The following is a 27,974-nucleotide window of genomic DNA, read 5'->3' on the forward strand; positions in this document are numbered from 1 at the left end:
TCATGAATTAGATGATGGTTTCCTAGACTGTTGACTCTCCTTATACTGTACATCTTTGTCACATTTAATCAGAGGTGAATTTCCATTATCAGAGCCCTCAGTGCCACTGGCGTATTGCTGTATAACTTCCATCCAGGCAGTATTTAACGACTGTCCTAATCGTGGACTTTGAGCCGATGTCTGTCTGTCAGAATGTACGAGGAGTCCAGTACTAACTGTTCTCTCACTTTCCAAACTATCATAATTATGTGATCTTGATCCCCTAATGATTTCACTTTCACTGGAGTGGTAATGTTTCCTGCCACTACCATCATACCTTCTTCTCATATATGCTGGTAACTCGACTTCAACATTAGCATCACTCTTTTCGGTCCTAGTGTCATAGTGATAAGACTTTACATTCTGCGTTTGCTTATCGCCATATCCTTCAGTGTCATATTCACTGTATTGTCTCTTTGACCTGTTCTCTGAAGATTTCCGTCTCTCTTCTTTGCTTCCACTGCTATGTCTCTGTCTCTCTATTAGACTATCATGGCTTTGTTGTCCAGTGTACTGTTCCCCCATAGACCCACGTCTTGACTCCCTATCACTAGCATGTCTCATTCTCTGTTTATGCTGTTCTGGGCTGCTGTCATAACTTTGTTGTCTTGTATACTTTACCTCTGGGGACCTTCTTCTCATTTGTCTATCCTTATCACTCTTGTGTCTCTTTTGTTCCAGGCTGCTATCCTGATTTTGTTGTCTCCGATACTGATCCCCTGATGACCTCCTCCTCCCTTCTCTATCCCTATCTCTATCACTATCATGTCTTTGCCTTTTTCTTTCTGTACTATCATGACTTTGTTGTCTACTGTATTGTGCTTCTGTAGACCTACGTCTTGCTTCTTTATCTCTACCGCTCTTGTGTCTATGTCCGTCCGGGCTATCACGGCTTTGTTGTCTACTGTATTGTCCCTCTGTAGACCCCTGTCTCAATTCCGTATCAGTCTTATGTCGCTGTCTCTCTGCACTGTTATCATAGCTTTGCTGTCTTTGAGACTGGCCTTCAGAGGACTCACGCCTCACTTCTCTACCCATATCACTTTCATGTGCCTGTCTTTGTCTCTCTGGGCTACCATAACTTTGCTGTCCATGATACTGATTGCCTGAGGACCTACGTCTTGCTTCTCTCTCTCTATCTATATCATTATCATAACTCTGTCTATTTCTTTCTGTACTATCATGGCTTTGTTGTCGCCTGCACTGTTCCTCTGAAGATCTATCACTCTTATGTCTCTGTCTGTCTGGGCTATCATGGCTTTGTTGTTGCTGATACTGATCTTCAGATGACCTGCGTCTCACTTCTCTAACCCTATCACTTTCATGTTCCTGTTTTTGTCTTTCTGTGCTATCATGGCTTTGTTGTCTACTGTATTGCCCCTCTCGAGACCCCCGTCTCATTTCTCTGTCATGCTTGCCTGTTTGTCTCTCTGAGCTGTTATCGTGGCTTTGTTGTCTCTGAGACTGGCCTTCAGAGGACCTGTTTGTCAATTCTCTACCCCTATCACTTTCATGTACCTGACGTTGTCTCTCTGGGCTATCATAACTTTGTTGTCTATGATACTGATCACCTGAGGACCTACGTCTCATTTCTACATCTTTATTCCCATTGCTATCATGTCTCTCTGTATTTCTTTCTGTTCTATCATGACTTTGTTGTCTCCTCTTTTGTCCTTCTGACGATCTGCGTCTTGCTTCTCTTTCACTCTTGTGTCTTTGTCTCTCTGGGCTATCATAACTTTGTTGTCTATAGTGCTGCTGCTCTAATGACTCATGTCTCAGTTCTCTACCCATATCACTTTCATGTGTTTGTCTCCCCCTCTCAGGGCTATCATGACTTTGTTGTCTGTTGTACTGTCCCTCTGAAGACCCATGTCTCATGTCTGTACTCCTACCACTCTCTCTTCTTTGTCTATTTATCTCTGGGCTGCTCTCATAACTATGATGTCTGCTATGTTGTCGCCCTGAGGACCTCGGTCTACCTTCTCTCCTAGTACCAACATTAGATGTCTCAGGGCTGCTTCCAACTCTTTCTTGTCGGGTGCACTGTTCCTCTGGGGCCCTACGTCTCACTTCTCTACCCCTATCATCACTCCCCGCCCTTTGTCTTTCTGAACTAAGGCTTTGTCTCTTTTCTAAATCTGTACTTTTCCTTTGATGGTTTCTTCGTTTAGTTGATCTGTTTGATGATGAAGATGATGATGAGCGGGCCCTCGTTGCTCTTGAAACTTTCTTGCCTTGGCCAATCTCTGATTTGTCATGCTGTCCGTCTCTGTTTTTCTCTTGCCAATGAATCTTATCAGAGCTATATTTTGGACTTCTACTTCTGCTGTCTTTGTGTTTTGAATGTCTTGAAATTCCTTCTGATACTTCCTTAGTTAAACTTCCAATTGTTTGTGTTTTCTCCCTATAACTTGTGTTGAGAGAATAAGAAGAGGAACTGCTACTTCTCCTACTTCTCCGTCTTGACTTCCTTTCATCAGTAACATCTCCTAGTCTTTTGCTGGAACCAAGAGGTGATGGAATTCTTTGTACATATCCCTGGTCTTTCTTGCTTTGAATATTGTGTTCATATCTTGCAATGTCATCTGCATATGCTTTTGGAAGTTCTTTATAATGGTGCTGTCTTGCAGAGTGGCTCAATATTTCCGGTGATGAACTCCTCTGTCTGTTGCTATGTCTATTTCTACCTTCATCAGTTGGCGAGTTTCTTTTCTTTGTAACTGGCAGGTGTTCTTTTGTAATTGTTTCTTTTTGTCTTGTCTCCTCTTGGTGGTACCAGATTGACTCTAATCGACTTTCAAATGAAGCTTGGCGGCCATCATCATTGATGGTATATTGCTGACTGCCACTTTCTCTTCTCCTATCAGCTGTATTTGGCCATGACTTGGCTAAATCTTTCCCAGGTCTACTCTCTTGAGAGTGATGGCTTGCACTTGATGTACTATCCTTTGAATGTCTTTGAAGATATGGCATATTTTCAGAATTTACTTCCATCACAATAATTGAGCCAGATTCACTGCTGGTTGATCTTTGTCGTTTCCGACGTTTTTTAGGAGGATAAGTCTCAAGATGCTGCTCATCTTTGAACTCAGTGTCATCACTTGACAATTCTTTTTTATCATACATCTTGTCGAGTTGTCGACTTGATTTACCCTTTTTGTGTTTTCCATGATCTTCAATATTCCCATGACCATCAGAAGATGACCTCTTCCGTTTTTTACCTCTCTTACCACTTTCCTTACCAGTCTCATAGTACTTCTCATCTTTTTTCTTTTTCATCCTATTAAGCAATAAGTAATGCAACATCAATTATAATGAAGTTTCACACACACACACACACACACACACACACACATATATATATATATATATATATATATATATGTGTGTACCTGTGTATATGCATACCAACATACACACTATGTATGTAAAAATACATGGAAATATCAAGCAAGAACATATACATACAAACGCACACATATCTATAAGTATACATACCGGGTACATACAATGTACACACACACACGCACACACACACACACACACACACATACATACATACATACATACATACATGCACATCTCCATATTCACAATATAGACACATTAACACTATTATACATACTCAAACATGCTAAGCTAAGGAAAGGGCCTAATAACGAAAATCAACTACTGTGAAGTAATATATTTAACCTGAAATTAAGTTCACAATTGTTTGCTCCAAGTACTAGCCTTAGACTGCTCTGCCTCTCTTTACAGACAAATACAAATTATGGAAAAGCAACCCATCGACATCTGTTTTCAATGAATAAATAATACCCCTCTCCCCATACTTCACACAAAAACCTACTTTTCTTTGTGTTTTTTCTTCTTGTCCTTTCGTTGTTCCTTTTCAGCCCTAAGAAGTTGTTTAAGAGTATCTCTAGACATGTCCATCAAAGACTTCTCTTTGGGTGTAGCCTGCTTCTCTTTTTCTGCTTTATCTGCTAAGTTTTGCTGTCAAACATGTGACAATTATCATCAACACATAAGAGTCATTGTTATGATAGAAACAGCCACATAGAGTTCCGATAGACATGTGCAAGAAATCACAGGCATTATTCCAATGTGTGAAAGAAGTACATACAAATATTAATACAATGCATGGAATATCACCAGATTTAAGACAAGTGCATATAAATGAACAGAAAATAAAATAAAAGTTGTTGAATTTAAGCCACAATAATGGATGGTTATGTCCATACATTTATACATGTATTTAGAACCCAATGAATGAACGACAAAAGCACACAGGCAAAAACAACATCAATAAAAGAACAGCAAAATTGTGGAAATGAGATATTTGTGTATGATATGCCAAGATGATGTTAACAGGACCAATGTACAGTAGTTACGTATGTTAACCAAATTATAAAACAATTAGTAAATGAACATTTCCATGCAGTAAATAAAGTTATACAAATTATGAAACATGAAGACAAGAAATCAAAGTTCACATGGATGATCCACGTTACCAGCAGTGAAATCATTAAATTGGTTACCAGTATATATACGTTGTAGGACCAGCAGACCATGTGATATGATGTTTGGTACATTCCAATCCATGTGGTATGATGTATGGTACATTCCAGTCCATGTGATACAACATTTGGTACATTCCAGTCCAAGTGGTATGATGTATGGTACATTTCAGCCCATGTGATATATCATTTGGTACATTTCAGTCCATATGATATATATCATTTGGTACATGTGATATAAAATTTGTTAGATTCAGGTCCATGTGAAAACATTTGATACATTTCAGCCCATGTGATATAATGTTTGGAATTTTCCAGTCCATATGATTTGATTTTTGATGGAATTCAGGTCAACCAATCCAATGACAGTATCAGTAACATTCATGGTATCAGTCATGAAAACAAAAGAAAAGAAAGTACGTGTGAGAGTATGATATCTACAGTATATAATTACAATTAAAACTGGGAGAGTTCGCCAGAAGACTGTACATAGCATATACATTTACTAATAAAACAGGGAGAGTTCACCAGAAGACTAGACTGTACATAACATATATTCAATGGTCAACCTCGATCATTCGGCAACACTTTTATTGCTGAACACAGCAGGATTATGATCAAAAGAGAGAGTTTCGTTTACATTAATTCAGCTTTTGAAACTTCCCTCAATAACAATCATGCTGGGTTCAGCAGTAAAAATGTTGTTATCTATCAAGTAAAACAACAACCTAAACTTACGAAATGGTTGACTTTGATTGTAAATGCATATGCAAACGCTGCCTGTTTTAGTGGTATATCTACAGTATCTAACGATTTCTTTTTTTTGACCTGCAACCTATCTTTAATCTTTGTAAAACATTTTAAATATATTCTGTCACTATGGATACTTCTGTTCCCTTGTCTATAATAAACCATCTGTCTACAAAATTGGGCAAAAATAAGGATGGTTATATTATTTCAGGATTTTCTTTGTATTTTTAGCAGGGTGGTTAGAATTTTGATCATACATGTCACATGTTACGTGAAGCATGTGGTCTATTTCATAGTCAGCATCTTCAAGTGGATTGATTTGAGAATCTCTGACTCTACTACTAGTCTACACGTAGTTAAGCTAATATTTTTTCTGAAAAAGATCTGGGAATAATATAGTACAACAGTTTTTGTAAATAGAATTAAATAAACACATACACTTTACATGAGCCTATTCACTCTAAGGCCACGATTTGTGTAATTTTTCTTTGCCCATCTGTTTATCAAAACTCATTTACTGAGATATATGAATACAGCATCTTCCTCAGGAAAGCTTACCCGTCTTTCTATGTCTTGTTTTCTTCGCAGATCTTGAAGACTTTCTTCTGCTTCCTGCATACTTGGATTCAAAGTCAGTACTTTTTCATACAATGAAATCGCTTTATTTGCATCACTTTGATCCTCATAACTGTTAAGAAAACAAACAAATAATTGAGCAACCATTTAAAAACAAAATCTCTTTGACAATACTGAGTGCCTGACACACAGCATGTATGTCTATTTACAATGTCAATGATTGATCAGATCAGTAGCTGTAGTCCAATGTACATGACATTGTAGTTATCCTATCTCTGATGCTACTACCTCCTACATCAGGTAGGACAGTTATGTGTGTACATGTAGGAAGGTTTATGCTACACATTCAGGCACACTTGCATTCAGAATACATTTTGGACATTTAGGAGACTTCCATTGGGGCATAGGTGTCTCAAGTCGAGTCATGGCACTTTCAGGATGTGCTCATGTTTGCAGGAACACAAGAACTGTCCTGACTTCTAGGAGGGGTTTTCATGCCTGTGTAAATGGGATAAGTATTTAGCATAAGTATTCTCAAGCATTAAAACATCCGATAGGTATTTCAAAACATTAGTAAGTTTCATACGACTGTTTCCAAATATTACGTGTTATAAACAGATATCTCCAAAGACATATTAAGGTAGATTTACTTACTATTTGGCTTTGACAATCAGTGTCTGACATAAGTACTTCCTGGCATTACGATGGATAGAATTAATCTTCAATGCATCTTCAAAATCACCAATAGCTTTGTCCAAACTATCTCTATTCGCATACCTAAATGATAAAAAAAAATCAGCATATCATAAACATGTTGGTTATACATACAACTAAGCTGCTCTTTGAAGGCTATGTTTCTGGTCTTTGCAGTCCTTCTGGTTGCAAGTAGACTGTAAGATGTGTTGTGACATTCCACCCTCACTGGCCTCCTCTCTCACAACTTTATCAATCTGAAGAATGTGGGAGGGGTTGATCGATGTGTGAGGGCACCCTGTCATGGCGTACCTTACAGATTAGGTTGCAAGTTGACATGCAGACCTACAAATGTTACGGACTATAGGGACAATCGCACATTGTCACACAAGCTCAATAAGCGAACTTCATTCGTTTAGAGGGAGGGGGTCTGGCATCAATGCGATTGCTTAACCTTTTTCACACTTCTTACATTTGTACCAAATTTCGATGGAAAACTTTCACTCCTTCAATAATAACAGCTTTTCTATTTACTACTGAGATGTTGATAAGCTGATAAAAATTTACTTCTAATGTGAGATATGGTGCTGGGTTTCTGGTAGTATTTTAATGTGTTTACAATCATGTTTTTACATTACATCGATCTTAGTGGTGTGACTGCTATATGGTATATAAACTTTTGATGTTGCACTTGTGAATGTTTGTTTAAGGGGAGGGGTTTTGACCTTAACAAGCAATGTTTGTTTGTTCAGCTTGTCTGACATTGGGCTATCATCCCTAAGTGTTTAGCATTTGTAAAAGAATGATGTTCCAGGTACATAAATTATGTCACTCGTCTTTTCCTTGGCTGAAATAAGGCAAGTATTGGGAATATTCAAACAGCACAATAGGTGTAGTATACATTTGTACATGTAAGGCACCAATTGTAAATAAACACCTAATGCTCAGAATTGTACAGCTAGTGACTTTCATATCTTTGATGTCTAATGTATCATGTGTAACACAATATCTTCTGTTTGTGCCAATCACAAGTGAAGATTGTTTTCCTGCTTATAGTTGATTCTGAAACGTTAAACTTCACAGGACGCAGTTTTGCAAACTTGAAATATAACGATTATTTAACAAACATAAAAACATTTAGTTCAGCCCCCTGACAAGATGAAAGTAGTCTGTAAGTAGTATAAATGGCTAGCTAGACAGACACATATGATATAATCAATGTCTTACTTACAATGCACCCCTAGCAACCAAGGCTTCCACATTCTGTTTATCCAATTGTAAGGCATGATTAAAATACTGCATTGCTTCAATATAACCGCCTTCTTTGAACAATGTCACTCCCTTTGCAGTACTGTGTGTAGAAAAAAAGAACATTATATGTAGAAAAAAAGAACAATTTTAGCAAATCAAATTATACAACAATGACAATTGCTAACATCTCATATCAGGAACAGAAATTAGGGGAACGGGAGGGGGGGGGGGGACGACGGGGTGCTGTTATTTTTGTATCGACTGGACCAAGGCTGGCACTTACATCTGTTTAATACAAATTGACAGAAAACATAAAATTTTACGACCCTTTACAGGATGTGCAAGTAAACAATGCAATTAACACCCCTGAAAACCTATTTATTTCATTTTGATGAAGTACACAGCTTCAATATCCTTGCAACCATATCACTTGCACAGATAAGGCTTTATTAATTATGACCGATATTACAATTTGATGTGTATAATGGGTATAAGTTACTGTTTACAACATTTCTGTCTGAGAAATTGGCTGGTGAAATTTGTTGCCCTTGCTTATATAAACTGTGTTACAAAAAGGATTAAATATATGTATGAGTCAGGGCTTCGTCATGTGGATCATAGTTTTTATCAATATTAGTTTGAAGTGCATCAAGAAACAATCAACTCACCTCTTCATGGACCATTTGTGTGTTTGCTCTTTCCTAAGATTCTCAGAATATTCATTTTCAGGATATTTGCCACTAGGTTGTATGGGACAAAAAGATACAGAAAAAAAATTCATATGAAAGTACTTTCGAATAACTTCCCTATCATATGCAATCCAAATAGGTATTTGTTAATGCCATACTCAACAACAATGTTGTTCATAGCATGCATTTGTGAATCCTCTTTCTACCAGGTGTTATTTCTTTGTTCACAAAAAGTTACAATTTGGGAAAAACAGGAATATCATAGGTGTAAAGTGCAATACAGGAGCATATTATGAAAGAAAAGAAATAGGAATACTCATGACGCAATGAAAACTATGATATAGTGATTATCAATATCATTATATAATCAATGACACAAGGTTTATATAGTGTAACCTAGATTCCAGATGATTTTAGGTAAGTACATGCCAATGGCATCAAAATTACCTGTGTAGAGCCCTTAGCATCGACGGAGGTATCTTCTCATCCAATCCTAATAGGTTTGTTACATAACTCACACAGTTTGGGTTGGAAAATCCTACAATATTGTGTAACATTTTATCATAGCTGTCATCACTGTCTTCAAGGAACAAACTTCTCTTGTAGTAGGCTGGTAGTTCACTTTCACTTATGATACCCTATCAAAACAATGGTGTATACATGAATTTGGTCAATATGATAGCTACATGTACCTATGATAAGCAAATATACAAAATTTAAGATATCCCTAAGTCACAAACACAATTTACAATACAAAGGTGAACTGAAGTTCTGTGTTCAAGTTCAGCTATTGCTTGCACCAAGCACTAATTATACTGAATAATTCTGACCAACAAAGGAGATGTAGTTACTAACAGACACTTAGCGCTTGCTTTTTGTGAGTAAAAGCAAACTTCAAATGAAGTGGTTATGACCAAAAGTTACTTTTTAAAAATATAGCCAACAACTTTGGTACATTTTGAGTCCCTTTTTTAGAGAACCAAGATGTGAGGACAGGTTAGATTAAGTTGAACTGGTAATCTATGATCTGGACATATATATTTTGTTTTTAGTGTACAAAAGAACAAAATCATCTTGTTACTTACCATATCCACATGACTTGGCCAGTCTTTTGGTACATACAAAGATAGCAGAATTTTTTCACTGCTGGGTTCCACTTTGATAATTCTTGTTCTAAGTAAATCATTCACATGATAGCTACTGAGTGGGCTTTCATGAGATGATTGTCGTGGTATTTCAGATGTTGGACAAAGAGCCACAATCTCTAGATTATCACACTGTCTGTTTTTGTGACCACACAAACACAGCAGTCGTACAAACATCCCAAAGTCTCGCATGTTTATGATACGTCCAATGATGATGTCATTCTGTTCCAACAATGTGTACAGTCTTTTTCTACACAAAGCAGGATCAACTCCCATAAACTGTTCCAATGGAGGCATGATGGCATACAGGTCCCCCTCTTCTTCTTCAGGGAGTGTCACTCCTACTACATTTAAGGCATCTTTCTTCTTGAAAAGGAGGTCAGCTTTTCTTGCCACGAATTTCACTAACTTATCCTTGAATGAGCTAGGCAATGTTCCCGATGACCTGCAAGTTATAACATAAAGTGTTGATGAAGACTTCAAGTAATAGAATTTATCAGAATATAATTTTCATGTTTCAACACTGGAGTTGCAATAAGAGTTTATTCTGTTATGAAATACACTTTTCATAAAGGGTGCGGCACCTAAACTTAATTAAAGTGTACTACTAGTACATGGGTGGTAACACTTTTAATTCATAGCTGTACTTCTGAATGACCATAGAAATGACAACCGAAGTCAGAAGGAAACTTTGAATTATGCGCTTTATTAAATTTTCAGAATTTCAGCGGTAAACGAGTGACGTCATTTTTCTAATCCTGCCGTAGAGGGTGTCGACTTTTTTTTTCATTTCGACAGAATGAAGTAATGACGAGGGGAAGTAATGACAAGTAAACTCTGGAAAGTTTATATATGCACTACTACTAACTTACTAAGTACTATTTGCAATGTTTTAACCCAAAGGTTAGACGACCAATTTTAAACACAAATGTGTAGTCTTGATATCGAGTGGCCTCATATTCTACAGACGTCTCAAAATCCAAATGTATTACATGTACCTTTGCCTTTGATGAGTTATTACGCCTTCCCCCTTGTCCAGCTGTGACTCTTGTGAGGACGAGTGTGACCTCCGTCGAGTTGCTTGCTCGTCGGCGAAGGCTTGTTCTTCCTCTACAAAAGCAGCTAGTTGGTCCCCGTGGTAACCAAGGGCTTGTAGATACAGTTTACGGTCCATGTTCACCTGAAAAACATTTAAACTGACTGCAGACACTCTATAATCCACAACAGAGTTGATCTAAACACGAACATGCACACTGCGTGACCTGAGCGACGTGCACGCTCCCACAATGCACCAATCTCAACGGTGACCTTTCCCAGGTTCTGAAGTTAGGGAGGGGTCATTTTCAAGAATAGGGGTGTGCCGTGTGGGATCTGTGTGTAATAAGTTGAACACATCCAGAATTCTAGCTCTGGATTTCGACACGTCTTCTCCCACAGACGTGTCGAAACCCCGCAGCGTATAAATCCAGAGCTACCCGAATTCAGTGGATGTTGGAAGCCGACTTGACTCCGCCTCCTCTCCACGTAATGACTACATTTTCAAAATTGATCTTTCCATGCATAGTTAAGACATATCGCAAATTATTTATGGTCTTATTTGAATGTTTTGATAAATTAGATTCTTATTTTGTTTTGAAATATTTCAATAAAAAAGAATGTTTTTATTAGATTAATTAATTAATTAATGTATGTATGTATGTATGTATGTATGTATGTATGTATGTATGTATGTATGTATGTATGTATGTATTTATTTATTTATTTATTTATTTGTTCACTCACTCACTCACTTACTCACTCACTCACTCACTCACTCACTCACTCACTCACTCACTCACTCACTCACCCACCCACCCACCCACCCACCCACCCACCCACCCACTCACTCACTCACTCACTCACTCACTCACTCACTCACTCACTCACTCACTCACTCACTCACTCACTCACTCACTCACTCACTCACTCCACTCACTCACTCACTCTCCGGAATTCATGATGACTAGGCCTATGACATTTCTGAAAGTAGCACTTGTAACTTTTTTGTCATAAAACGGCTACAAAAATTGAGAAAAGATTACAGGTAACATTAATTTTATATGTTAATAAATTCTACCTACATTTTTTGTTATAATACATTGCAATGTGAAATGTAACAAATAATGGAAACAATCAAATGCGACCTTCGTTATTCAGGTCTGTTACTCCTGGTAACCCCGGTGGTTACCTAAAATGCAGTACCATTACCTCAGTTATATTCTAACTCTGACGCCCTCTGCTACATGTGCTATGCACTGCTAACTCACTGCTTCACATCACACGTGAAAAAGCGAGATTTGGAAATCGACAACATGGCGGCCTCCATCGTTTAGAAACTTCTACCCAGGCGTTTCAAGTTTTTATTCGGTTTAGATAAGAGATCGTCGTTCATTTCCTGTGGAGAAGACAGAACTAGTCGATGATGGTATGTACTTCTAAATTAGAGGCTGAATATTATCAGTGATACAAGATAACAGCAATAACTAGCAGTAATACTTGCCAGTGACGTGTAACTGTACACGTTACAGCAGTAACATTCGTACGTACGTGTACCATCATGTAAACAATAACAACATCGCCGATCGTTGTGATTTTCTAACGTGGCACGATGTGGTCACTGGTGTGAAGTGTTGTTCAGGGTCATTTACATTTGCTGTAGATGAGTACGAAATGGCTTGAGAATATTGATAGCAGTACAGTCGTACACGCAGTCAACCGCAATTCGGCAATTAGTCCTGCTTGCACAGACGATGCACGCGTTTCGAAGGGACGACTTACTCCATTTCATGCATATATGCAAGGAGGACTATGATACAATATACTTATAAGTTATACTCGTAGTCCTAGAACAGTGAGTAGAGAGTGTGCCATGGAAATTAAAAGAAAACCCTGCTGTAATGGATATTTGTCAAAATTACCCTAGCCATGTTGGTAAGGGAACTCATAATTATACCTCCATGCATAATGTGGATGGAAAAAACAACCGAAAGTCCCCCCCCCCCAAAAAAAAAACACACAACAACAACAACAACAAACAAACAAAAAACAAAAACAAAACAAAACAACAATAACAAAAAAACAACAACAAACAAACAAAAAACCCAAAACACAATGTTATTTGAAATATGAATTGACTGGTCAAACTATTTGTTTTATTTTCTTAGGATTTTTCAAAGTTTTTGGATGACAGCTTTGATGTCAAAGATTGGGTGAATTCTGCCTTCAAGGCACAAAGAGATTCACCACAGCAGAAAGATGTAAGTATCTGGTGTAAGTCTTGTGTAGATTTGTTACGAAGTTATTACAGAGTAAAAAAGATGTCAGGCCCATTTAGGTCAAGATCCTCACTTTGGATAAGAATTATGTTTTCTCAAACTTTAGAGTTATATTTGTATTCTTGCTTACAGCTGAAATCAATTTTACCAGTAAAGTTTTGTGTCGTGAGTTACTCATTAAATTTGAAATGATATTCAAATTGTAAATTTAAAAATAAGTTGTGAATCGAATACATTCAATGAATATAGACTAGGCTATCCTTGGCTTTCAATACTTCCCCACAGCATGGACAAGGATCCAGTGCCATGGAGAGCCTCGGAGACTAAGAGTTTAGCAGTCTCATGAGGTCTTAACTTTGTGAACAATTTCAAAAATTTGCCTTTGAAGTCTTTTGTACCTCATCAGATCCTAACAGCCAAAAATGAGTTATTCCTTTCTTTGCAATAATGTCCTATGTTTAGTTTCTTCCTCCAGTTTTGGAATGAATAGCACATAATTTATAGTCCATTTCACTGGTTGAATATTTACTTTCTTTTCTTGACCGAATAAAGACACCTTGTCCACTCTACTATTAACACTCATACCAAATTCCCTATCTAAATAAAAACAGTCAATCTCCAGTTACCAGTTACACTGACAATTTACCTTCTTATCACTTAGGCACTTGCATCCACACTTGTCATGAAGTTACAGCTGTTTATTCAGGTAAGTACCGTGTATATAGAGTAGAATGGCTCTAGTGTTAGTTAGAGTCAGTACCTTTTAGTATACATCCAGCAATTTGCAAAATTGGCTATGAATTTATCATAAGTACATGCTAATTTCTTTTGTGCAAATTCATATCCCCATCCAGATCTCTCTCCAACCAAAATATAAATGCCAAAAGTTTTGAACCTCAAATCATGTATTTGTTAACGTTTGAATTACCACCTAAAATGCAACATCGAAGAAAATTTGTTTGGTAGTAAAAGTAGATATGCTCACACTGTGTCTATTTGTGATATTTTGATATTTATAGATACAGTGTGAATAAAACAAGTTGCAGGATCATATATTTTAGAAAGTTTGACGTGGCAGAACAATTATTTTTTTGCATTCTCCCTCTTAATCTTATAATACAGGAAGTCAATAATTCCATTGAAGAAACCAGTCAGCAAGCCCTCCAGAATCTACCACGTGTTCTCAGAGATATTGAAGCTGTAAAACAGGAAGCAACTCTACTACAAGAACAAATGCAGATGGTCAAAGAGGACATCAAGAAGGTGTGTTGACTGTTTATTAGATTTAGCATGCAATACCTAAAGAGTTGATATACTATAGGGGTACGCATGAATGACTAATTTATTTTTTAAGATGGAATCCGATTTCACCAAATGTTGATTATATTTGTCTCTGGACACATTTCATTAGCTTCCAAGTACTTATCTACTTTCTTAAAACTTTGGTAATGTTTGTAGGTTGAACAGGATACTGCCCAGTCTATGCAGATGTTGTTAGAATTGGATGCCATCAAATCTAAAATGCAGGCAGCTTCTACAGCCTTGAAGGTAATAATGATTATTTACCATATATATGATTTGACACCCAACTAGTGCTGTACACATAACACTGTCAATGTCATATACATAAACATTGTAATGTATGTAAAGATACTGGATGGAAAGTAGTCAATAAAAAATCCATGATGTATGTGATTTATAATATGACAATTGATAATTACATGAGAATGAATGTTCATGAACTCTGGATTCATATGAAAATTTCTATTTTAATTTACATTCTTATTTTTTTTTTAAATGACTAAAGTAGACACTGTCATTTGTAAGTGAAGATAAGTATTCCACTGTATGTGGTTTGAGAAACCCATGTGAGTTATGACTGGAATATATTTTTATTTTATATCCACAGGAAGCAGATAATTGGACAACTTTAATGTCAGATATTGATGACTTATTCCTATCACAAGATGTACAAGCTGTAAGTTGTATTTTGAAATAAAATTTAGATTAAGATGAAACGTCATGTTTTATTTTAATACCAAAAACTTTGTAAATGACCAAGGTGAAATATTTAAATGATCTGTTGCAGATTTCAATTATAACAACTACTCGGTATCAATAGGCTAGCTATTGACTTTCTCTAACCTTGATAGTTATTACGTCTTGCCATGTTACAATCCATTGTCCATCAATAGTATGTAGACAGTGATGTAGTTAAAAGTTTACATAAACCATGCTGATTTTTAAAAAGAGACCTGTATGTGTGTTTCAGTAGATAACACTTATATTTAATTCAATATGTATATTATAATTTTTCCTTATATTTCCCCGTTTTATTCAGATTTCTAAGAAACTTCTTGCAATGCAGCATAGTTTGGTAAGTAAATTTCTTTGAAATCTAGTCTCTGAAATATTGGTTCTGTGTTCATGTTTGCTCTCAATTTGAAAACACAATTAAAGTCAACTCATGTATAGTCCACCATTTCTGCTTATGTATACCAATAGTAAACCTTGACAAAATGATGTTAGAAGTATTATATACAAGTTGAGAATTTTCTTATGTATGCCTGAAATAGATGTCACAACATAAAGGCCAATGTCAGAGTAGAATGAACTTTGGGTGCAACAAAGAGTTATAGAAAAAGTTGTTCTTATCGAAAGATGATCCTTTAGACTCCTCTGATACATTATAAGATTGTAGTCTTAATCCAAGGTTGGGGATTGAAACATTGGGGTTTAATCGTGAATATGTTATGTTGATATTATAGAGCTTACTAGCACACTGTGGAGACTATGAAGAAAGATCACAATACTTAGAAACTCTGAAGAATCGACTTGAAACCTTGATCAGTCCACAACTGATAAAGGCATTCAACGACCACTCCCTAGGTAGGTACAATTAGTGACGAGTTTATAAAAGCATTCATGACAACTCCCGAGGTAAGCATCGAGTGATTAAAAGCATCAAGTGATTAACTCCCTAGGTAAGCGTCGAGTGATTAAAAGCATCGAGTGATCACTTCGTAGGTAGGTACAAATACTGAAACATTGAATGATCACTCCCTAGGTCGGCACAAATAGTGAAGAGTTTATAAAAGCATTCAATGACCACTCCCTAGGTAGTCAACAACTAATTAAAATTGAAAAATGAAATCTAAGGAAAGACAAGCTGCCACACATGCAGGAAACTTTTAAGCTAGGGTGATTTTCAGAACAGTTCATAAGTCGGATGGAAGAAGAGGGGAAAACATGAGAGAAGTTATACTTACATTTTTGTTTGTTATATTAACAGTTTTTGTGCATGAATTGTGGCAATAAGCAGATAGAAAAATAAATATTTCACTATCATTGCCTTAAAATGATTCCTTTGAACAATGTTTTACCAAATACTGATAGATACTTTAGTATGTGGATATAATAAATTCAATATTTACAAACAGTTAATGTACAAGTATTTTACAGGAAGTTTTTCTGTTCTACTCTGTTCATATTTAGAGTCAGCCAAAGAGTACGTCACCATATTCAGTGCAATAAACAGACTTCCACAGTTGTACAACTATTATTATAGATGTCACAAGGTAGGTCAAAAGTTTTCATCACAGAAGTACAAGAAACAGTCCGTGATATAGGTGTAAATGAAGGTCATGAGTTCATACAATGTCAACAATCAGAAATGAAAGAGACAGAAGTTCATATATATTGACATCTGCTAAGAAATAGTGGGAAAAGCTAATTATCAAAGTTTGGTACAGTACTGAATAATCCTTGCTAAATGTGTCTTGAATAGCGCCCCCAGTGTTGAAATTTTAATGTTTTATCTTTCTGCTGCGCAAATATCTATGATATATTATGGAATACCAATGGTTTCAAATTGTAAACTAGACTTTAACTTTTGTAGAAATTGTCATAACAGTCTTTATATTTGAATAATTATATTAATTTGACAGGCAACATTATTACAACACTGGAGGAAACAATATGAAAGCAATCACGAGCAACCACTCGTAGACTGGTTACCAACATTTTATGATCACTTGACGTCCACCTGGCATACAGAGGTAGGTATAATGGATTGGAAGGGTTGGGTGGGGTCAATCAGTGTAACAAATATGCGCTATTCTTTATTTGCATTTGGCAAACAGTGGGCAGTAAACAGGTAGATCTCGCAGTGTATAATGATGGGGAGTGGGTGAGGGGGTCAGTCATTTACCAATATTGCATGTTTGCACTGTTCTTTGCTTACATACAAAATTTTGACTTGAGTATACTAGCAATAAACAAGTGTGAATTGTGTTTCTTGATAATGTGCACCTTATCAAAATCAGTCTTATTTTATTATATTTTGTCCAGGTTGGATGGTGTCAGCAAATCTTTGACGATCCAGTGAAAGTAGTTTGTGATATGCTATCACAGACTCTGGTAGGATTAGAACCACCATTACCAGCTGTCTTAGCTGAATCCATGCAGGAGTCACCATTACTAGTACTCATTGATGTCAGACAGGTTAGATGAAATTACGCTATATATATTCAATGAATGATCTGTGAAAAGTCAAAAACCATCCATTGTTGATATCCACCATTAGCCCATTACACATTTATGCATGAACCCGGAGATGTAACCAGAAACCATCTTAACTAGCTCTGGGTCTCAGTGCACATATTTCTCAAGCTTTTAATGTTCTCACAAAACTTAAAACTAAGATAACACAGTACATTATTAATCAATTATTATTCTCCTCACAACAGATAACACTGAGGTTTTCAAGAAATATACAAGGAGCTTTACAAGGTGTCATTGGTAAGTATAGATTTCAAACATAACAGAGAGGTTCATTTCCATAGGATTGAAATGTGGGTGTGAAAACATGTCTGGGAGATCAATAGAAAAGTTGGTCATGAACATAAGAATGATCCCATGATTCCACTGATAGGATAGTACTAATTCAAGACCATGGGATTCAAACATTGGGGTTTAAAGGCGTAGTTTGGATTAGGATTAAATTATAAATAGGTGTGAAAAACAGTTGAGTTATAGAAAAGTTGGTCCAGAGCAAAAGAATTATCCCATGTAATCATTATGGCTCCACCTACAAGATAATACAAGTATAAAAACCCGGGATTGAATCCTGGCCTTTAACAACATCTGTGATAACAGTGTATTGAAGTGGATTTTGATATGTCGTCATCTAGAGATGATAATGACAAGATTTTGCATGCACACTTGACACTTGTTACCAGTTCGTTCTAGAATCGACTACGAGATCTTACTCCTGACTTACAAAGCAATTCATGGTCTTACACTGGAGTACATTTCCGACCTTATACAAGTATACATACCAGCTCGCACCTTACGCTCAAAGGACAAAAACCTTCTTACGACAACAAGTTACAAGCAAATCAACTACGGTGGACGTTCTTTTGCTTATACTGCTCCAAAGCTCTGGAATTCACTGCCAACTGACATTAAACTTGCACCAACTATTGATTGTTTCAAAAGAAAACTGAAGACACATTTGTTTTGTAAAGCCTACGGTGTGGATTAACCATCCAGCGCCCCTGAACAGAACTTTGCCTGGATTTTGGCGCTCTACAAATTATTTTGATTGATTGATTGATCGATTGATTGTTATTATGTTACTTCTGTACAGATGGTGAGAACTATGACAGTTATGTGTATGATCTGGTGAACGCCATTCATCTACCATACACTACGTACCTATTGCAATATGGTGAACTAGAACAACAGCATCTATTGAATCTACTCAATGACATACCATTGGTAAGATATATCTCTCTTTCAACTATGCATCTTAGAAATAAAAGTTTTGGGTGATTCAAGCTAATTTGATTTTTCGGGAATACTAGTTCCTAAAGTGCATTCTTCCTTAGGGTAGATATATCCTGAAGTATATCAAAAATGTGTTTCGGCAGAAAATTGATAAGTTGAACAAATGTACTGAAGAAGACACAAGGTGGAGTGGGGTGGAGGAGGGAGATGACAGTTTGCCTGGAGTACCAAAAATGGTAGATAGAATTAAAAGGAACTGATGTGTTGAGTATTACAACAAGTTAAAAAAATGAAGATAAAAGTAAAACTGAAATTTCTGTAAACTAAAAGAATGATGACTTTTTACTCCTTTAATGACTTGGTTACTAGTAACTTTTGGAATTACAACCTAAAAGTAGGGTGTCAGCCTTTAAACATTGTCGTGGCATGCTGTTATTTGATTTTAATTCAAACTTTTTTTTGTTTTTTACAGGATAGAGATGAATTGATAGACAGTGCTGAAATCCTAGCTGAGTCTGTAACTAAAGTCTTTAATCTTGTAGAAGAGGTATGTAGTCGTATTGTCTTGTTAAAGTTTAACAAGCTGAGTTTATAACTTATTTTGTTTTAAGTGGTTGTTTACAAATATATTTATGAGATAAAAAATGATTGAAAACTGATCAAGTAGAATGTCAATTCACATTTTCAATGGCAGTAAAAATTATCTTCTGACAACATTAGCATAGTTGATGACATGGCAGGGATTTTCTTGACATATTATTTGTGGTATACATATACTAATTATGTCATCAAACCGTTAATCTGTTATGCCAAAATACCAGGTTTGAGGTCTGTTAGCAGCAAGTAATGATTAAGTATGCTTTAGTAAAAGTAGAATACTAAAAAGTACAGTTTGATATGCAGCTATTAAAAATGACCCACCCAAAAAACACAAACTCAGCTTCTGTTCTTGTAAACAAAGTACACAGAGTTGATGTTTATTGAAATATTATGTTGTTTCTGAACATACGCAAAGTTGATATTTATTAAAATATTTTTGTTGTTGTTTCTGATTGCAGTGTAAGAATTATTGACAAAGAGCTTTAAAAAAAATTGACACGGTATCACTGTCAACTGAATGGTGTTCTGACTTTATTTTAGAAAAAAGTAACTTTTTTCCATTTATCAGCTTCATATAACAAAGTAACTTATATCACATGTTTATCTGTGTAGGCTGTTGATAGGTGTATGACTTTAACTGAAGGCTGTGGAAGCATGGGATTGATCAGAGCCATTAAGGTATGACAATTAAGTTGTAACTTTATTTAATTTTAGATTCTACACTTGAATATTTTCAGTTACGCATTTTCATACTATAATGTGTATGTCTAGTGAAAATATCAAATTACTTTAATGTTATGATAACAAAATTATAGCTATTGCTAAGAATAAGATTACTAGTATGGATGTCTTACTCTGTTACTAATGATACCCTGTAGCCTTGTAGTATCAAATTTCTGATCAAGAAAGACAGTCTATTTTGTCCAGATAGTACATGTACAATCACATCAAACCAGACTTATGACAGTTACAACTTCTTTACTACGTCTCTGAGAGGAAAATAAATGTATTTCTTGACTAGCCCTGATCTGCAGATTGTACCAATGAAAACTTATTGAATCCAAAATGTTGTGTTACTATTCCTCACCAAAATATTGATAACATCCCTCATTTCAAAATTTGTAAATTTCACTTATTTTGACAACTGAAAGTGATCTTTGTGGTATTATAAATGACTATAGAACGCTGTAATTTCGATATTTTGATGTGTGATTTTATCTTTCAGGCATTATTTGGTAGTTACTGTTTTGAATTCAACCGAGTATTGACCAATCTGAGAGCCAAAGCAGGACTTGATTCACCACTGCCGTCATCAGCATCCTCAGAGATCACAGAAGATTGGGAACAGTTTCAACATGCACTACGTATAATACAGACTTGTGGTTAGTCACATTTGTTCTCTGCTACTGTTGACATCATGTCATGATATAAACTTTCAGTCATTCAAGGCCATTAATCCACAATACTTTCCTGACCAGTTAGAGATGTGTATTGCTGTCTGTGTAGCCAGTTTGCGGCGCTTACGGGATATTAGTTCAATTTCTCATACCTTACGCTTGTAAGTAGAATTGCGAAAAGCTGTTAATACAGTTTGAAAATATTCACCCAATCAGCTTGTTCATCACCATGGGGTAGTCAACTGCATGCAGATGACAGACATGCAAATGAGTTGTATGCAGATGAACACATGCAGTTGAGATGTGTGTTCATATGAATACTCTTCATTTGCATATCTGTCATCTGCATACATTTGAATACCCCATAATGACAAACAAACTGATTGAGTGGATATTTTCTAACTATTAACACTGCCTTTTGCAATTCTAGTTACAAGCATAAAGTATGAGAGATTGAACGGAATATACTGTTAGCACTGTAAACAGGCTACTGCCTGTGGGCTCTATAAGTGTTGCGTAAGTGTTGCCATAGTGCCCAATGTCCACACAACTCAGGTTAGTGAGGCATACATTCACTGCCAGTGGACAATATAAATGTTGCTATAGAAACTGTACATGTCGTAACACAGTCCAGTGATGCTGTATTTGCTCCCATATAAGCATTGCCATAGGGCCTGTTGACTGAATGATGCGTGATTGTTTGGTACATTTTAATTACAAGACATAGCCTTCGGACCGAAAGGTAATGAACTAGCAAGATCGATACAGTACCCACAGGAAACTATACTTGAGCTAATAAGAGGTTGAGAAGATTTGCTTAATATCAGGACTTTTAAATCATTTTGTATGATTAAGTCAGGTGACTGATCACCTCAACTCTACATATAACTCCATACTCAAGGTACAATTGACGTGATGATACAACATGTCAGTAAACAGCTCCCTCTTGTGTTGTAGATGAGAATAACAGGAAGTATAAGAAATGTGTCAACTCATCATATACAACTGAGAATGGACTACCCTTTTTGAAATTTTCTCTGGAGTGTTATTCTTTTATCCATCCATCAATAACAGTATTTTCTTTTTCTTTAATGGAAACTTTACATCTGTATCAGTAATTGCAACTTTTTTGTTTCTCTGTAGGAGATATTTTACTACAGATAGAGAACATTGAAGGTCAACTCTGTAATGAGATTGTAAAGCATGCTGGGAAATTCTTGACTGAGGCATATTCTCCAAGAAGTATTACCACTATGAGTGACAGGTAAACCACCAATCACAACTATCCACCAAATTTAACCAAATGTCAACCATTATGAGTTTACATAGAAATTCTCAACTCATCCAATATCTTAAAGACTTATGAAAAAAGAAACTCAATTCAAGTGTCCACACCCACGTTGAGTGAATTTTCTTTCAAAGCTATTTTGGCCTTTGACCTTTGACTTGGTAGGAATGTCTAGGATTGTTTACAATTCTTGCCAAATTTCTCAAAATTTAGAAAATGGACTTTGAATAGTATAGTACAGATTTTTAATGTACTTCTGTTTTAATATTCATGAAAATGAGTTCTTGATATCAGTAGGTGTGTCCAACCTTCCCCATGAGATGTCAAACTAATTTGTAAGACAGTGATACTGAATATCAATTTTTGTGTTTATGAAAACCATTTCTTAATAAAAGTCCTTTCTTCTCCGAATTTTCTAACATTCTGACTAATTGTTATTATGTTACTTTCTATTACAGTTTATTAGAACATAATACGAATCCATTTAAATATTATAATTATCTCATTAAATCTGATCCGATTCAGTATGCAGAGTTTGCTGAACTTCTGACTCTCATTAAAGAAGGTAGGTATTACTACTTAACATATTTCAGGGTTTGATACGAAAAAAGTGGATTTTATTACCAACATTTCGACCTCACAGGAGGTGTTCTTCAGGGTCTAAAATAATAATAAAGTGAACAAAATGGAAGTGAGTAAGATAAACAAAATTATCAAAATAATAGGTCTACTACAATAAAAGTGGAAATGTGCTCAAAAGGGATAAATCTGAGGCAAAAAGTGCTACAACAAAACGATAAAAATGAATTAATGAAAGTGTAACTGGAGTTCCATATTTATATGTTTAATCTAGATTAGCACCAGTCCTCTGGGGGTAATTCGTTTTTATTTTTTTGTCCCTACTGAACAAAATGTGTCGATTTATTTTTCATTCCATTACTGTATGCCTCTTGGGCATTTTACAATAATTCCACACATGTGGTATGTCATGTGCATCACAACATTTTCAGATGTACACGTCTCTTTGATGGTTATGTATGCATACCATGTGTGTTTGAGGTCAAAGGTTATCATAGTCCCTCTATCAGAATGACGATATTATGTTGTTGATTTAGTTACAGCAGGGCTGAGAAGGTAATGGCGAATCACATTGCAAAGAGTAAAATATGTTTTTCATATTTAAGTAACATTGAATTGAGCTGGTAATTTTACCAATAATTCAGCCCTGTAAAGGATCCAAGTCCATGTATCTAGTATATATCTAGTATGAGACACTTGCTGAAATGTTACTTATTTTTATAAAGCAATCTCAGACTTTCTTTTTGACTGTTATGTAGCTTTTCTAGTGCCTGACATGACAACTATAAATGTGTATAGTGTGTACATAAAGCCAGTGTCCATAATACTGAATAACGGATTGATTATCTGTGCGATGATTGGTTGGTTGGTTGGTTGGTTGGTTGATTGATTGGCACATTGATTGATTGATTGATTGATTGATTGATTGATTGATTGATTGATTGAATGATTGGGTGATTGATTGATTGGTTGGTTGTTGGTTGGTTGATTGATTGATTGATTGATTGATTGATTGATTGATTGATTGATTGATTGATTGATTGATTGACACGTTGATTGATTGATTGATTGATTGAAAATATGTACTCTTTTTCCCAGAAAGTCAAGCTAATATCTTAAAGGATGTTATTAATCAGGTGGAGCAAGTGAATGAAGAAACCCATAAGTTTGCCTTTGATATTGTCTTCTATCCACTCAAAGTACATTTAGGAGATCTTTCCACTTTTGAAGTAAGTTGATTTTATTTATTCCCCATCTATTTTAGGTTGTAGCCATTAAAGTGACACATACAATGTAGTCTGTAACAGAACCCCCCATTTTAAGCTGGTTCACAGAATACACATACACAAATACATACTGAGCCATACTTGAATGCATGTTTTTGAGCCAACACAAAGTGATAAAGATGGTTGAAAATTGTATGTGCAAAGACGTTTGGTAACTGAGACTAGCCAGAAATATTGCGTCATTATAATTATCATTTTGTATCATATCTGAATACTTTGTGAGACCTCTACCATTTGTCCTGAAACTCTATATATTGGGTGTAATTACATAGAGGTACAGAAACCAAGTCATTAAAGGGTTAATATACCAGTTGAGACATTTTAACTCTTATTTTCATTCTAACTTTGTAGGTTTGGTCAGCAGAAGCCAGTGGTGCAGCAATCACAACTGATTTACCAGCTTTCAGTATGTCACCCATGGAGTATATAACAAAGGTAAGGTTGAGTTACATGTTGATATAACCTTTAACCCCTAGTTTGACAAATGACCTTTAACCTGGCTAACTGATTGGTTGATTAATTTATGGATGGCTGTAATGGATGGATGGATGGATGGATGGATGGGTGGGGCAATAAAGTATAAGGCTGAGGAATGATATATGTCGTAACTTTTCATTCTAATAGTTATTAGCTACTGCTTTGTGTTACATAGTAAAGAAGTTTGGTTTTGTCATTTTCACCCAAATTCATGCATTTGACTTTATTATCAGATTGGTCAGTACTTGATGACGTTACCACAGCAGTTAGAATCGTTTACAACACAAGACAACACAGCCTTAGAGAAAGCACTACAGAATGGAAAACTACCATTTCCTGATGCACAAGGTAGGATGTTTGCGATAAAAAAAATCAAAGATGAAGTGGTACTTATCTTTCATTTCCCCTGAACCAAGACAAAGAGCGTACAGAACAGTCTTTCTAGAAAGACACAGTTTTCTCTTGCTTAAACTGAAAAGAGAAGTGAATTCAACTAATTAAAATAAAGATCTCTGTTGTAACTGGGCAGGAACCATCAATATTTGGAATGATATCTGAATGTATCAAAAAGCTCTGTTTATATGTTGACTCATTCTGTCAGGTGCCCATGAAGAAGAGACTGTTGTAGACCAGTGGATTGGTGCTATTGCAAGAGCCACCATGCATCAATATGTAGAACAGATCGTTATGATCTCACAGCTTACAGTACAAGGAACAAAACAGTTAACTACAGATATAGGTAAATATAACAATTATTGTTGTGACCATTCCGACTTATAAATGTAATAATCAATGAATGCAACAAGGTGAGTACAAATTGTATTCCACTGATGCACAGCTGATTGACGCTTGCCTGTGTGAGGGCGCTAACCAGTATCAATATGGTATTACTGTTAACTTGCTTTATAGATTGATGTCTTTTTTTAGTAAAAAAAAGATATACTAACATATATTATATATGAGTACTGTCTTGGATAACACGAGCACAAATGATACTTATTTCCATTGCAGTCCGTGTTTTCCATTATAGTCCTGATGCTTCTGATATTGCTATGAACAAACTCAGGTCTAGTCCAGAAAGTTGACAGGTTACTTGGTTTATTTCCAGTGTTAAAGGTATATGCTATAGTAGGCCAAAACCAAGCTTATGTGTCATATAGGATGTCACAAACAAGTGCTGTGCTCACAAAGGTAAACAGGCAAGGAGTTCCAAATAAGCACTGTAGTGTGGAAAAGTGGTTGGCAGCATTACCACTGGAACAATTCTCTAACATGATTATCAAACATTATTTTCTTTTTCACAGACTATTTGTGCAATGTGTTAGATGCCCTAGGTATTCCAGGATCATCATCACTTACATCTGTAGAATCTCTGCTGAAGACACCACTGTCACAGTAAGTTTTACACATATATCAATTATACACATAGTAGTGCATACACTACATCAAACTTATTTTCTCACCTTCAAATTGTATTGTTGATAATATGCAGCGTATAATCTTTACAGCAAATTTCACCAACCTTGCTGACACTGTATGTCACAAATGTATTTTTATCATGGTTTGCAATATTTTTTGATAATGACAACACTTCAATAGACCCTTTACAAATGAAAATAAGATGCAAGGCTTTGTAACACATTTCTACCACTAAAGTGTTTTGAAGTCTGGTTAAATGTATACATGTAGTCTATTGCAGTTGGCCAGATAGTAAAAATGTATCACAATTAATTGTATCTTGTTTTCATTTCTAATGATTTAGCATGTCTGAAATGTTGTCCTTATCTACAGCATGAACCAAGATAAAATACATTGACAGACACTGTTTCGGCAAGGTTAGATAAAATTGACTGTATTTCACTTATTTCAATGATATCATGAGCATTATTACATGCACAATTTTATTCCGATTTAATGATAATCAGTGTAGATATTTGTAGATTACTGATTTGGTATGAAAATAGAAAATGGGAGCATATTTCACTTATACCTTACCTTTCCTTGCAGTGTTACCATTGTGAGTCTTAAACCTCAATGTTTGAATCCCATGGATTACTACTACTAAGTATCTTACCACTAGAGCCATTTAGAATATTTAAAGGGTCATTCTTTTGTTCTGGACCAACGTTTTCTATAGCTTTGCATGACAACAGTTTTACATACCAAATATTTATAAAACAATCCTAATCTGACATGGGCTTGTACTGCAGTAGTAGGTTATGACTCTTCTTCTGTCATGTCCAGTTTAAAATGTCTGCAGTACCTGTCCAAACACTACTTTGAAAGACACTACAAGTATTGATTAACTGAATATCTTATGCAGGTTTGATGAGCTTGATGGTAACATTGACCAAAGACTGATTGATGCAGTGCTGAGTATGAGATCTGAGTAAAACAGCATGACTGGCACTACAACAAAGGATTCCTTTAAATGAATAAGATAACTGAAGACTTAAGGGATCCTAGTCCGAGTTATTTTGACATACAAATCATATCAGAATAGATATGGTATGGGTAGATGGAAGACAAATGTATTATTGGTATGGTGGTGATTTAAGATTTAAGAATTCTGCTAACAGACTGAGTAAATCTTGTAAACTTTTCATAGATTGCCATACCTTGTACACTCATTTTGATGGGAACCCTGGTAACATACCTTTGGAACTCAGGTAGATTTTACCACCCTCAAGGTTAAACTAAACCAGTTGTGATATGTCTATTTGAAAATATTCTATTATAGACATGTAAAAATAAGGAATGCTGTGGAAAATATTCATCATGAGACAGATATGTATTAATGTAAACTGGTGCTGGAAGTACTAGAACACAGATGTGTACAATAGGACACATCATTATAAATGTTTTGTTATCAGAAACAGGTTGAGAGGTGTGTACAATTAGACGTGTACATTTAGCCATGTTGTTATTGTCCCATTGTGAGGTTGAACAGGTGTAGAAACATGTGCATGAAACTTAATGGCACAAACTCTTTATAATCAGAACATGTTCATATGATAAGAGATATGAAATTTCAAAATTATGACTTTTCATTAGATACATTTGTATATATTGTAATCAGCAGTGCTTGGCAAATATTATGGTGAACACTCATGCATGAATTGTAAAATGTATGCTGACGCCATACATCTAGGAGAAAACTCCCCAGGGTCTTTGTAACTTGAATCTGGAAAGGGATTTCTCTTTTACTTTCTGGTCTGTGGGAATCAATCGCACCGTTTTATGGTAAAACAGAGTAAGCACACAACTAATCACCACCGTTTTGAACATATCTTTCAATTTTTATTTTGTCAAGGGGATGACATATACATATTACATATTTATGAAAACATGTTGAATTAATTAATGCATGTACAAAAACTGGAAAAATAAAAACATTGGGATAATTACAATTTCAGTTTTGAATGTTTATATGCACCATCACAGTATGGATAACATACATATAAGGCAAACAGGCATGACAGTTTGATATGAATACAATACACCAACACGACATGCAAATCAGCACACTGCCAAGTTGAATGATTGGACAATATGGATACAAATATTACAATGTACC

At 35.7% G+C, this 27,974-nt stretch overlaps 2 protein-coding genes across 2 annotated transcripts; one reads left to right on the forward strand and one right to left on the reverse strand.

Moving 5' to 3' along the window:
• LOC144437959 (uncharacterized) lies at nt 1-12,632 on the reverse strand. The gene is made up of 11 exons (XM_078126993.1): nt 12,624-12,632; nt 11,650-11,723; nt 10,665-10,877; nt 9,607-10,111; nt 8,969-9,159; nt 8,501-8,572; nt 7,813-7,932; nt 6,543-6,665; nt 5,871-6,000; nt 3,893-4,038; nt 1-3,322 (listed from the first exon to the last, which is right to left on the reverse strand). The coding sequence occupies exons 1-11, from the start codon at nt 12,630-12,632 to the stop codon at nt 1-3; spliced, it is 4,905 nt and encodes a 1,634-aa protein (XP_077983119.1).
• On the forward strand, nt 12,631-27,706 carry LOC144437960 (conserved oligomeric Golgi complex subunit 7-like). The gene is made up of 24 exons (XM_078126994.1): nt 12,631-12,636; nt 12,870-12,962; nt 13,642-13,686; nt 14,103-14,243; nt 14,439-14,528; nt 14,890-14,958; nt 15,322-15,357; nt 15,749-15,869; nt 16,476-16,558; nt 16,928-17,038; nt 17,331-17,483; nt 17,729-17,780; nt 18,631-18,761; nt 19,243-19,317; nt 19,983-20,048; nt 20,596-20,752; nt 21,911-22,031; nt 22,514-22,620; nt 23,733-23,863; nt 24,272-24,355; nt 24,631-24,745; nt 24,999-25,136; nt 25,702-25,792; nt 26,721-27,706. The coding sequence occupies exons 1-24, from the start codon at nt 12,631-12,633 to the stop codon at nt 26,788-26,790; spliced, it is 2,286 nt and encodes a 761-aa protein (XP_077983120.1). The 3' UTR covers nt 26,791-27,706.
• The last annotated feature ends 268 nt before the right edge of the window (nt 27,707-27,974 follow it).

The sequence above is a fragment of the Glandiceps talaboti genome, chromosome 7, assembly GCF_964340395.1.
Source record: "Glandiceps talaboti chromosome 7, keGlaTala1.1, whole genome shotgun sequence".
Taxonomy (NCBI): domain Eukaryota; kingdom Metazoa; phylum Hemichordata; class Enteropneusta; family Spengelidae; genus Glandiceps; species Glandiceps talaboti.

Excerpts from the sequence above, each read along its gene's own strand:
- LOC144437960 (XM_078126994.1), top strand. Across the intron at positions 16,559-16,927 it reads ATTATTATAGATGTCACAAG|GCAACATTATTACAACACTG; the intron begins GTAGGTCAAAAG and ends TTAATTTGACAG. Across the intron at positions 22,032-22,513 it reads ATTACCACTATGAGTGACAG|TTTATTAGAACATAATACGA; the intron begins GTAAACCACCAA and ends TTTCTATTACAG.
- LOC144437959 (XM_078126993.1), bottom strand. Across the intron at positions 10,112-10,664 it reads ATAACTCATCAAAGGCAAAG|GTCATCGGGAACATTGCCTA; the intron begins GTACATGTAATA and ends TATAACTTGCAG. Across the intron at positions 8,573-8,968 it reads ATGCTAAGGGCTCTACACAG|TGGCAAATATCCTGAAAATG; the intron begins GTAATTTTGATG and ends CATACAACCTAG.